A 13801-nucleotide genomic window follows, 5' to 3' on the forward strand; every position below is an offset into this window, starting at 1 on the left:
GGCAAGAACCGGGTACCATAACACTTCCAAGTTTAGGCTGAAAAATGGGTGCCAAAACAGCCCTTACTTAATTGGGTTAGATCACTGTCCCAATAGTAAAATCGCTGTCCTAATAGTATCTTACGCTTTCTTGAGGTCTAGACTTACTGCTCCTCGGTATATCACGGAAAAGTAATGTAGTGTAGAGTTCCAAGGTTGAAACTGGGGATTGGTAAGCATCGGAGCTGGTTAGTTGACGTAACTAATGCACCGGTATAGACGTCTCAGGTATTTAAACATCCTTAGATTCCTCCAATTGTCCTGAGCACTTTCTCATTGCTACTAATTCTACCAATTCTGCCAATTCTGCCAACCCAGCACCAAAATCTTCCTTAACATCAATCTTACACCTACTGTGATCATGCTAGTCCTTAGAGCAGCACCCCCCCTCCTCCGCAATGCGGCCCTGCGGACCTCGCAGTCGATGCGAGCACCGGCCCGGCGCTTCTTTAATAGCGAAACAGCGCCCATCTTATTTTCAGCCAACGCGAAAGTCACCGGCGCGCGATCGGGCCACATCGAGGGTGACGATCTTGTACTCGACCTGGCCTTGCCCAAAGCTTTCGGCGGGAAACCCGCACCCGGAAAGACAAACCCGGAAGAGCTGTTCGCCGCGGGCTACGGCGCGTGCTTCCAGTCGGCGATGAATGCGTCGGCGGCCATGTTGAAGATCAAGATGCCATCGAAGCCGGAGGATAGTATTGTGGAGACGACGGTGCATTTGGTGGGTGATTCCACCAAGATGGATATGGGTATTCGGGTAGATATGAAAGTCAAGGTCAGGGGATTGGCCAAAGATCAGGTTGAGAAGGTGGTCATGAAGGCAAAGGAGGTTTGTCCTTATTCGAGGGCGACACAAGGAAATGTGCATACCGCTGTTGAGATTGTGGATGCTTAAGGTAGAGTGTAGGCTTTATTTGGTTGGGGCGCCGTAATAGAACTTGAATAGTTGTGTAAAATAATATTGTTTGAATCCTTATTGCCTTCGAGCAAGAGATGACTTCTCCTAAAGGCTAGCGAAGTATCCCTCTAGTAGCCTGATGATGAGAGTGTGAGGAAACTCTTTCATCTGTGCTGGAAATCATGCTTGAGCGAGGCCGGAAACTATAGAGCATCCCCTACCCAGCGATCGTATTTATCTTGTGGGTCATCAAGATAAAGCAGCACTTCAAAAATGCAAATAAATATGGCCGCACTGAACGAAGTACTACATACGCCAATTCCAATAAATTGACTGAAATTGAAGAGGAATCTCTTGAAAAATGGATCCTCTCTATGGATTCTTATGGATTAGCCCCCCGGCCTTCTACTATACGAGAAATGGCGAATCTTCTTCCCTCGCACGAATTGAAGCTTTTAAATCGGAGACTATCAAAAATAGCCTCGGAGCAGCTAGCTTAGTACCTTTCGTACCGGAGAGAGTGATTTCGAAGCTTGATATTCGGCTTGCTACCCCTCCCCCCCAGCTTGATAATCATTGACATCAACAAACTGGTGGTATAAATTGTGACGTTCGTCCAGTACACGTCGTAGCGAAACACAATCCATCTTCAGAGTAGGCTACCACCCTCCCCGCCTCGCCATGTCTATTCCTTAGTCCTGCAAAGTATTCCGGCGAACTGCCGGTTGTTCGACCGTGGAGATAGTAGATGAGAAGCTACTACCATCTCTTCAACCCACTCAAGTAATGCTTCGCATCTATACTGCCTCCCTTAACTACCGGGATGTTGCAATGATGAATGGAAAGTACCTAGTTCTAGTTATCGACCGAGGTATTCCTGCCTCCGATTGTGCTGCAGAATTTGTCGCGGTTGGGTCTGAAGTGAAGGATTTCAGCGTAGGGGATCGAGTTACGCCTATATTTGACCTAAATTGTATCACTGGATCCGAGGACGCTAGCCAGGCATTAGGTGGGGACGTTGATGGTGTCCTGCGACAATATGCTGTTTTTGACCAAAATTGTGTTGGTCCACTTGCCCAAGCATCTTTCTTGGGAGGAGGTGGGTTTGCATTCCATTGCCCAATGCATGATAAACTTCTGACACCCTCTCACAGGCGGCCTGTATTACCTGCGCAGGAACCACTGCATGGTTAGCACTAGACATGCCACGGTCTAGTGGTACTGCCCTGCTTCAAGGTAAATCTATTGTCATGCTCTGCAGTAATTCAAAAAGGCTAATTCAAAGAATTTAAGGGACCGGAGGAGTCAGCATGTTTGCGCTACTCATTTTCTTGGCAGCTGGCATCCATCCCATAATAACATCCTCGTCGGACAAAAAGTTGGAAATAGCACAGGCTCTTGGAGCCCCAGGGGCGGTGGAAATCCTTAATTACAGAGCTCACCCTAACTGGGAGGAACAAGTACGACGAATTGCCAGTGGGCGAGGTGTTGATATTGTGGTTGACAATGTTGGCCCTACCGATCAAATAGACTCTTTCTTCCCTGGCTCCGAGAGGTCTTGTATCGTTTGTTGGGTTTCTAGGAGGGTTCAAGGTGGTATGAGCAACCTGATATACTTAAACCTGTGTTACAAAAGAGCGCATTATTACCTGCCCAACTCCTGACCATAGCTACTTTTCCGGATTGCTAAAAATCGATCACATTTAGGGGAATGTACCCGGGCTCAAAGTCTGATCTATAGAAATTGTGCCACTTTCTAGAAGAAAAGGCAGTTCGTCTGGAGCCTTTGTTGGATGATACCATTTTTTTTTTCTTTTGAATATTCAAGGGCTGCATTTGATAACCTCTATTACGGGCGACTAAGTGTGCCACCGATACATAACTCTCTCATTGGTTTATATTGCTGGCAGTATTTTAGATCCACTCCCACTTCACAACACTACCTAGGTAATTTTGTAGTTATTAGTAATATTGCGGCCTGGATTATAAGGTTAATAATATTTGTGCCTTACAAAATTGGCACCAAATGTTGACGTTATTCACGCCATACAATATAACTCTAGTAATAGTTCCATCTCACTAAGGCATTGAAGCCTTTCTCCTCTCTACCACTCTAGTACGCTTACTCTAACCGCCGCTTGAAGCTTCCCCCAAGGTAAACTATACGTCCTTATATTCTTATCGGAAAGGCCGACTTCGTTTATATGGAGTATTATTTGTAGTAGTGGGTGGTGGTTTTAGATGCTTTAATCCCTATATTTCGAGGCGTCTCCTTATTATTATAGGAGTAATAGTAAGACAAAGTATCTCGCGTATAGATTTGCATATAGAACTAGAAGATACGCCGGCTTTAAAAGAGAGATAATCTCATCTTTGTAGGGTTCAAGATCGATGGTTGGTCGTACCCGGTTCTTGCTAAGCAACCCACACCCGTAGGGGTGTTACTTGGCAAGAACCGGGTACCATTGTAACGTATACGAATAAAAGAGAAGTTGAAATAAATATTCAAAAAGAAATTAGGGTATATGCTTAAGAAGGCGGTGATGAAAAGGCGGTGGGGTATCAACCAATGAGAGAGTTATGTATCGGTGGCACACTTAGTCGCCCGTACTCTATGCTGCCAAGCACGTGGGCAAGGTAGTCATCAAAATCTAATGTCAGACAAATGACTGTACGCGCGACATGCAAGACATCGCGCTGGTTGGTCTGTTTGCTATAATGGTTCCCCTTGTTATTTATATTTTTCAAATCAGGAGATACATCCCCGTAGATACTGAATACGTCGAATCTCGCCCCCTGCAAAAGATTCATCAACCGCCCGTTATTGCTCACCTCATAATATATCGAGGCATAAGATTGTCAAGTTGTAACAGGCCTTCAGCATATATCCAGGACATGTGCTGAGTTTGATATCCATTCGTGTTCCAGAGTGTCATTCAGCCTATGGTGGAAGACCTCCTCTGAACCTACAGATTCCTAGTCCGCTTTGTCTATAGCATTCCACAATGCAGTGTTCCTTAGTAGCGGGAATTGTAAATCCTATGCTCGAAGCCCCCTGCCTGATCCTCTCATTATATTATAGTCGTTGGTCCCACTCCCCTGCTCGCTGCACACCCTACAAACTTTATACAAAGCGATGTTAAATCGCTTTACTTCCTCAATACTTACCCAAACATAGCTTGGTTGATCCGGCTCGCAATATCGCGCTAGCATGTTTAGATAGTATAGCATGCCTAGCCTTCTGTAGCTTTTGACAAGCCTATTGTCAGATAGAATATAGGCTATGTAGGAATGAATGTTAACCTTAAGGGATTAATATTGTAGACTCTAGAGAGAAAGAAAAGAAGAGAAGAAAAACTAGCTACTGTCTAACAATATCCTAAGTTCTGTGGGTTAGGATTACCTACGGCCCTATATAGCCGTTACGTAACTCTAATACCCCCCTTTAGGACGAAGACTATTACTATATCTCTTTATCTCTACTAATAAAAACTCTCTATTTTATTTTCTTATTTTCTACTATTTCCTATATAATATAAATCTATATCTACCTATAAACTTTAGTATATAGATTAATTAAGACCTAGTATCTAGATAAACTTTATATATACTTCTTTATTAAGCGCTTTTATAAACCCGTCGGCGACGTTACTTTTCGTCTTAACGCGCTATAAATCGATCTTCTTCTAGAAAATAGCGTCCTTAATAAAAAACTACTTTATATTAAGCTAATATATACTATTCTTATACAATTTCTTACTTATTAGTAACTAAGTATTAATATTATCTATTAAAATAATAATTAGATTACCTACCTTAGGAAGATTAAGTATTTTAGTAATCTTTAAAATCTACTAAGTATCTTTAGTAGGTTAATCTAGAGTATATTATTCCGTAGCTATCGATAATAGAGTTATAATATTCTATTTTTTTAAGTACTAAATAATAAATACGCTACTAAAAAACTAAATAGTACTCTTTATTAATTTTAAATTATACTAATTATTATATAAAATATCGGTATATATAAAGAACGAGGTATCGTCTACCCCTTTTTAGCGTTATACTAAAGTATATTATATTATTAAGATACTTATAGATAATATAGACTACCTATAAATTATTAGTAGTTAGAGAAATAGAACGATATTATAATTTTATAATACTAAATTTAATATTAGGCTTAGTTTTAATTACTAGCTAGTTAAGTCTACCGACTAAAAATCTAAATAAAATATATTTTTTTTAATCTAGAAGAGTATTAGGATTCTTATTACTATTATCCTATTTATAATTTAAAGAAAACAAAATTAAAATTAGAGAATATATCTATATTTTTACTAAATAAAGTACTTTTAGATAATATATTTATTATAATATCTAAATTATTCTTTTATTATAATTCCGGATAATAGTATTATTAAGAAAACGGGATAGTTCTCTTATATTTTTAATCTTAAACTAACTCTTTATCTACTAAAGAATTATCTTAACCTCTCTATTAGTCGGAGCTATATTAATAAAATTATTAATATAAATAAAAAGAAATTATATTAAACTATTATATATCTTAATATAGATATATAGATTATTATTAAAAGTATAAAATCTAATCTTAATTAATCTTCTATTAAGTTCCTTATTTTATAGAGCTACTAAATTATAAAGGCTAAATAATATCTATTATAATTAATAAATCTAATCTTTACTTCTAATATTAGGTTCGGAGTATTTAAAATCTACTAGTTAAATAATATAAATTATCTCTTAATCTTTATAAGAAGTATTAAGATATATAGCTATTACGTTAAACTAATACTATTTATAATCTTTTTATATAATAAGTATAAAGATAATCTTTATAAGAATATTCTAAATAATTAGAGTATAGAAGATTAAATCCTCCTTCTTCTACTAGTAGTTCTTATAAACTACCTAACGCGTTTTAAAACTATAAATAAGATTATCCTTTATTACTTTAAGATTAAAAACTTATTAACTTAATAAAGATATTACCCCCGGTAGTTTATAAACGATATTAAAAATCCTTTTCGTATAAATATTATTAAATTAATCTTCTATTACTACTTATTAGCGGTCTAAAAATCGAGAATTTATTATCTTATTATAAGACTAAGGAATAATAACGTCTTTAATATATAAAGACTTACTATTATAAATAAAAGGAGTACTTTATTTTATAATAACTCTTAACTTTATAAATCTCCCTTTATCTTAATTACTATTATTATCTAATTCTTTATTAGTACTATTATTACCCTATAAAACGTCCGGCTTTATAATAATTCGCTTTAATTATTTTATTTATTTCGGTTTTATTTTTAGAATCGATATAATCTCGGTAAGTTCTATAGGAAAATTATATCGTTCTAGCGATCGTCTCGTCCGGCTCGACTATTAGAGAATAAAGTATTCTAATAAAATAGAAGCTATCTCGGTAATAGAATTATCGGTAATTATTTTAACTAAGACCTCCTAAGGTAATTCGACCTCGGATACCGTCTTTATATATAGTTTAAAAATAGGCTTAGAAATCTAATAAGAACTAGGCTAAACTATTACCTACTCTTTCTTTAAAATAATAAGATTATAAACCTCTTATATAGAAATCTCCTATAGAGAAACCTCTTATAAAAAAATCTCTTATAAAAAAATCTCCTATAGAGAAACCTCTTATAGAGTATCTTCTCGGAATACTCTAAGTAAATACTAAAGAGAAGTAGGAATAGTCTATTATATAGGAACTTCTATATTATAAGTAGCTCGCTATATATACTATCCTTAATAAATAAAATTATTATATTTACTATCTTTATTATCTTTATTATTATTCTTCTCGATTAATTAGTAAATAACTAGAGACTCTAAAATAGCCTCTAAAACCGGAGATATTACTATTTATTTTCTAGGCTATAATAGGACTAGCGGAAGTAATAGTCTACTATTTATATAATTAACTATATAACGTCGAATTGTCTTATAAACTTATAATTAAAGAACTAGATATTAATATATTAACTAAAGAACTAACTAATAAATTAGCTACTAAATAATCTATCTCTTTAGCGGTAGAAGATAAGTCGGTTTAATTTACTTTTAAAAATTCGATTATTAAAGTAGAGATTAATCTTTAATCTTTTATATTCTAGTTAATAGCTTTAATATAGGTAGTATAATCTATACTCTTCCTAGTATATCTAGATCTATAGAAGCTTATTTCTATTAAATTATAGGTCTTAAAATCTAAAATACTACCTCTAGCTATCTATTAGTAATAGAAACCTATAGAACTAGCTTTAGCCTAATTATAATCTTCGGATCTTTATAAAGTTATTTATCTTTTTTAATTATAAAATCTAGAATATATAGACTATCTTTTTTATAAAGTACCCTAGTATTATTATTTAAATTAGGATCCTTAGATATTAGCTTTCTAGCTAAAATACCCCTCTTTAGATTATTATCCGATCGAGAAGAGTTAAGATTAAGTTTATTAGGAAAAGTAACGTCTTATAAATAAATAATCTTTTTTAAAGTAGGATTTTATATCTTAAAAATATAACTATTTTTATTTTTATAACTAACTAGATATCCTTTAAATATATAAATAGCTAATTTTTCTAATTAAATATATATCTCCCTCGGAATATAGATAAATACGATAGTATCTTATATATAAAGATATTTTAAATTAATCTTCGTTTTACTAAGACTAAGGCCCTCTTACTAGGAGATAATTAGTATCTTCGTAGTCTTCGGATTAACTAAATGATTATAAATATAAATTATAGTATCTACTTAATAAAGCTAAAGCTATTTAGAAAGCTTAATATCTATATTTATTATATATTAAATCTAGTTAATATAATTACTTATACGCTCTATAACGCTATTTAGTTTAGGTATATAGATAGGCGTAATTTTAAAAACTATATCTTCTTCCTCTACTTATATCTAGAACTTATAGAATTTAGTTCTTTTATTAATCTATTAGAAAGCTAGGTAATATCTATAAAGAATCTTCTATCTCTTATAGAAAATAATTATATAAAGTATAATCTTCTCTTTAGTTTAAAAATATAGTCTTTTAGTATATTAAGTATAATTATCGATAATTAGTACTTAATAATATTTATTATAAGGTCTAGGTAGGTTTATAGTTTATATATCTATATAAAATTTTATATCTAGCTTTTTTATATATTATTATATATCCTAAAAAATCTATTTCTTAGCTTTATTAAGTTAATAAGCTTTATAATTAAAATTATAAAGTTTAATCTAGTCTCCTTCCTCTAAAAGAATAGTATTAGAAAGAGAAGCTTTAATATATAGTCTTCCTATATAATTAAGTTGATAATAAATTTTATAAGTTAAAATAGACTTATTAATTCGATTAAACTTTTTATTTAAATCCGAGTCTAAATTAGAAGAATTCGGTTTATAGAAATAAGTTATTTAAATAAAAGATTATTATATTTTCTCTAGAATTACTTCTTAATAGAGTAGGCTATTAATCTAGGATAAATTATTAAACTATTTTACTAATCTAACTTCCTTTTTATTCTTATAAACTAGTTTCGAAATAATTAGATTATAATAGATATTATAATCCGCTTTAAGAGTATTAGATAAAAGTAGATAATTAGTAGTTATTATATTATAATAGGTATTAATAAGAATTATTTTAATCTTACCTTCCGAATTCTTAATTTAAATCGGCGTCTTACTATAATTAATTACTAATTAAATCTTATTATTAGTATTTATATAGCTATATAGCTCCTTACTAGGCTTATAAATTAAGTATTTATAGAAGTTTTTATAATATCTAGTAATTATTTTAGAAGTACTATTATTAATTATCTAATTATCTTCTAAAGAACGAGCTATATTAGTATAAGTAATACTAGTCTTACCTTTCTCTTTATATATAATTATATAGTACTAAGTATTACTATACGGCTTCTATCTTTTTATAAGTAAATCCTCTATTAGGTAGAAATATATCTTAGTAGGATATCTAATATATTTATAATAGGTATATTCTAAATTATTTATATATTATAGCTATTAATTATACTATTATTCTACTTATTTATTAATCGACTTATCTTTAAATAGTATATTCTTTATATCTTAATACTATTCCTTCTAATTACTTTAATTATCCTTATTATTATTATCTAATCTAGAGTTATATAAATTACTTTTATAACCTCTACTACTATAGCTTCGATCTTTTATTCTATCTCTATATTAATTATTATTATTATTATTTTATATAATATTAGTAGAAGCTTTTAGGTTAAATAATAATAAAGTAGGAATATCGCGTACTTTAATTATTAATATCTTATATATATCGCTAAAAACCTTTTTTATAATAGAATCTAGTATCTTATTTTTTAAAGTCTTATAAGTAAATATTATCGATTTAAGTTTATCTTTTAGTTATTGAAGTATTATAAATAACGCTCCGAATAGGTAAGGTTTAATTTTATATATATTAAGCTAATTATATTAGGTCTAGTAGGTATTAATATAGTCTTTAGTAGAACTAAAGTATAATCTCTTTATCTTATCGAATTTAATTACTTTCTATCTTATATTATTAATAATACTAGTACTACGAATAATAGACTCGATTTTATATAATATATAATTAGCGTAAATCGGGAAATTATTTATATATCCTTTAAAAGTTATAATAATCTTCTAATCTAGAAGATCTTTAATTTATCTACTAGAAATCTTCGACTAGTATCTTTATAGATTATAATTAGGATCGAATTTAGTAAGACGAGGAAGATTATAGTCGGCGATCTAATCGATTTACGTTATATTTAATCTATTAATAATCTATTATTTCTATCTTACTAGATTACTACTATTAAGAGCTAATTTAATACCCTTATTAAGCTTAATCTCCTTTACTTCCGGAAGATTAGTCCTTTATATACGTATTTATCTAATAAGACTATATTATTAATATTACTATCTCTAATTATTAGAAATAGGATTATATTACTAGCGAGAAGTAAGGAGAGAACGTAAGGAACCTTCTCCTCTATTATCGTTATTATTATAGGAACTAGTTATTTTAATTATACGTCGAGTATCTATCTTCGGTCTCGATCGAAAGAAATACGCGAAGCGGTACCGTCCGTCGCGTCGATAAGGTAACTACGGAAAACGAAGCTTCCTAGATAATTAGAATAATAAAAATATTAACTTATAATAAGATCGTCGATAAAAATCAATATTAATAATAGGATCGATAGTCGAAAAGTAGAGATACGGAACGGGCCGAAAAACGCGTCCTATAAATAAAAAATGAAAACTCTGATTAGTTAAAAATTTTAACGAAAAGATACTCGGAGTCGTACGAGCAAGGGCTTATAACCTATCAGATAGAATATAGGCTATATAGGAATGAATGTTAACCTTAAGGGATTAATATTGTAGACTCTGGAGAGAAAGAAAAGAAGAGAAGAAAAACTAGCTACTATCTAACAATATCCTGAGTTCTGTGGGTCAGGATCACCTACGGCCCCATATGGCCGTCACGTGACTCCAACACCTATCAAGGAGACTGGAAACAAGCGAGGATAGACAGGGTTTTAGGTCTAGACCTAGCATTCCGCCGCCTTTGTATAGTATAGCGAATATTATATAGAGTAAAATAGCCTGGTATGTTGGGATAGGCCAGAAACGGGAGCTGCAGGCCCCTTGTAAGTCGGAAGCGTCCCATTTCCCCTGCATTTATTGTTAGTGAGGAAAACTGCCCTAAGCGGTCGGTCACATACAGTTTGATCGTCTATAGCAGATCCGAGGACGTCGTGAAGGGCAATGGTACGGGTGGAAGAAATTTCTCTATAGCCGCTTTTTTTCCGTTAATTTTTCATGTTATTACGTGTAAATCATGTAAGGTTTTATAGCCGGGGGGCTCTTGAGTGGCTCAAAAGACCTACACAAATTTCTGATTCTTTGGTCATTGCCTAGTGTTGCGAGATCACTTGATCTCCCTACTTGCTCCTAGTCATTAGTCCCCACTTGTAGACAGTTCTCTCTCTATCTCTCCCTTTCCTCTCAAGCGCAATAGACAACTTTTCAGTTTCACCTATATCTTCTGTCTAAGAGGTTATGAGCCCTTTGCCGTGAAGCCTCTGCTTAATTGTAAGCTTCACGCCTCTGGAATAATTGTGTTCATGTTTTTCTGTTTCTGTTTTGGTGCTCACCTCTTGCCGCTTTTGGATTGCTGAGTAAAGCTGAGCACGTTCTCCTAGGTACCTATCCCGTGAGAAGTCTGTCAATGAGGCTAATTCTTTCTAGCGCGGTGTATTGCATATACCATCTACACCAATCTGCGAGTTGCTTAATAGGGAAAGTACAGTATTCAGATGAAATAAAATGTGAAAATTACTAGTTCAAAAAGATCTACATTGACAGATTACCCGTGGACCCGTCTTCCAAGGTTAACCTAATTAGTTATATAATCAACCTTGGAAGGTGATCTGCTCACATTAACAACTAGTTAAGCATCACCTATTTCCAAGATTAAATCGCCTATTTCTTAGCAGTCATATGCTGTACATAATTATATGCCACGGCGGTGCTCCTTAATAGAGAATATAGCACCGGAGGGGGTGATATACAAGAGATGTCATCTTCCTAATTAGGTAACTCGATTTTTACATCAAAGAGGGGAGAATGTGAGATTGCTGCATAAATTGTACCGCACTAGCTAAGAAGAGGTTAGTATTTGCCTTGACAACCCCGAAAAGCCTCCAGAGAATGCCCGAATGTCCTTTTGATCGACACTGCCAAGCGCATGGAATGGAGAGTAAAAAGGTACAATCTCGGTGAAATTTAAGGTGAGATTTAGGGTGAGACTTGATCTGACAGCTGAAGAAAGTTCAGCTATAACCAATGAAGCCATTCTGTGGGGGGCCTTGGATCTCTCGAGATGCCAACAACGTGTGTTCAGCTGATCCTTTCTCTTCCGTTTCCGATATGCCGAGAGCGGTTTTCTTATGTTGTACTCTGTATAACTAATTATATTGTACACCGCAAGAAGGTGGGTCAGTAGATTTACTTGATTTAAAACGCATTAAAAGGGAGTTCCTTCGCGTTTCGTGCTAAATCCTTTCGTCCATTTACCTTCGTTTACATGTGCCATTCCCGTTGAACATTCTTTTATCAAATATCGCAACAATGTACCTTAAGCAGTGCATTGCAACATGTCTTTTGGTTCCGGTCGCTCTCAGTCAGTCATATCCCACTGCATCCTCTGTGGATCCCTTTAAGGTCTTCACAATATCCGCCGACAATATCACGGCCAAGTTCATTCCATATGGGGCGCGGTTGACCTCACTGGTCGTCCCAGATAGGAATAGCGATATGCAGGACATTGTGGTCGGCTACGACGATCCACGTCAGTATCTGGAAGACACCCAGACCAGTCATACCTATTTCGGCGCTGTCCTTGGTCGGATTGCCAACCGTATCAAGAATGGCACTTTCTCCCTAGATGGAACTGAGTACCACATTCCCAAGAATCAAAAAGGCTTGTATACGCTGCATGGTGGAGACATTGGCTATGATCAGCGGAACTGGACTGTGTTGACATCCACACCTTCCTCCGTTACCTTCCAGCTCTACGACTCCGCATTCCAAGGCTTCCCAGGCGATGTCATTACGCAGGCTACATATAGTGTCGACACCGAGGTCACAGCAGGGAACCCGGAGGGCCGTCCCCGGCTGATGACCAAGTTGGTTTCGCAGGCTCTCACTCACTCCACTCCGATCATGCTCTCCAATCATATCTACTGGAACCTGAATGGGTTTAAGGAGCCGACTGTGCTCAATGATACATCGCTGCAACTACCTCTCTCCGAACGATTCATCGCCACGGACAGTCTTCAAGTCCCCAACGGCGCCATATCTACCGTTGATGATACCGATCACCAATCCATGGACTTTACTACCGGTAAAATAATCGGCCGTGACATCGAATATACCCAAGGTCTTGTTGGCAGTGACGTGGGATATGACAATTGCTTCATTGTTGACCGCGACCCAACGTCCTCGGCCCACGATTCACTTGTTCCTGCTCTCCGATTGCACTCCGGCACCACGGGAATTAGCATGGAAGTTGCCACGAACCAGCCTGCTTTGCAGTTTTTCACTTGTCTGAACATGGATGGAACAATCCCTGTGAAGCCTTCTCAGGTCGAGCGCAACTCGGAAAATGAGGAAGCTGCTAGATTTGTTGAGAAATATGGTTGCCTGGCGATTGAACCCGAGGGCTGGATTGATTCTGTCAACAATCCTCAATGGGGCCAGCGATCCAATGTGATCTACTCTCCCGAGACGCCCCCTGCCGTGAACCTAGCCACCTACACCTTCGGAACCGTCTAAGATATATATTTCTAATCCCCTAATATACTGGTCTCGTGTTAAGTCAAATAGTAGATGTTGTATTGCAAACAAATTAAAGTTCCTTGCAAGTGTTGTTCTGTTCCTTCTTCAACCCATTAGTTTTGTACGGTTTGGCCTTGTAAACTAGGGCCTCGATTAAGCAGGGCCTATGTTAAAATGACTCTTACGATTCTTACTCTGCAGGTTCTCAAAGCCTACATAACCTTCGGTGATCCCCGAAGTAATTTGTCAAAATCTTGCCAGGGAAGCCATGATCGTCTGGGAATAAGGGTACATACCGCTATTGCCAATTTTCTTAGCCAATTCTATCTAATTTTGCATCAGATAGACACTCGAGGATACGAGTATTTAACTAGACGAGACCGCGCTTATCTAACATAGAGCTCTATTTAATTC

The 13801-nt window shown here is 35.1% G+C and overlaps 3 protein-coding genes across 3 annotated transcripts; all 3 read left to right on the forward strand.

Annotated features, from left to right (window-relative positions):
• Positions 1–400: 400 nt before the first annotated feature.
• N7516_005676 (uncharacterized protein) lies at positions 401–937 on the forward strand (the record flags this gene model as incomplete). The annotated part of the gene is made up of 1 exon (XM_057218396.1): positions 401–937. One exon carries the CDS (start codon positions 401–403, stop codon positions 935–937), a length of 537 nt encoding a protein of 178 aa, XP_057072487.1.
• A 699-nt stretch (positions 938–1636) lies between these two features.
• Positions 1637–2604, forward strand: N7516_005677 (zinc-dependent alcohol dehydrogenase family protein; the record flags this gene model as incomplete). The annotated part of the gene is made up of 3 exons (XM_057218397.1): positions 1637–2002; positions 2095–2176; positions 2234–2604. Coding segments are annotated over 3 exons (819 nt in total), but the record flags the coding sequence as incomplete, so codon positions are not given.
• Positions 2605–12178: 9574 nt separating this feature from the next.
• N7516_005678 (aldose epimerase family protein) lies at positions 12179–13384 on the forward strand (the record flags this gene model as incomplete). The annotated part of the gene is made up of 1 exon (XM_057218398.1): positions 12179–13384. The coding sequence occupies one exon, from the start codon at positions 12179–12181 to the stop codon at positions 13382–13384; it is 1206 nt and encodes a 401-aa protein (XP_057072489.1).
• Between the last annotated feature and the right edge of the window lie 417 nt (positions 13385–13801).

Source organism: Penicillium verrucosum (genome assembly GCF_028828655.1).
Source record: "Penicillium verrucosum strain IBT 35672 chromosome Unknown utg000002l_segment0_segment0, whole genome shotgun sequence".
NCBI classification, from domain to species: domain Eukaryota; kingdom Fungi; phylum Ascomycota; class Eurotiomycetes; order Eurotiales; family Aspergillaceae; genus Penicillium; species Penicillium verrucosum.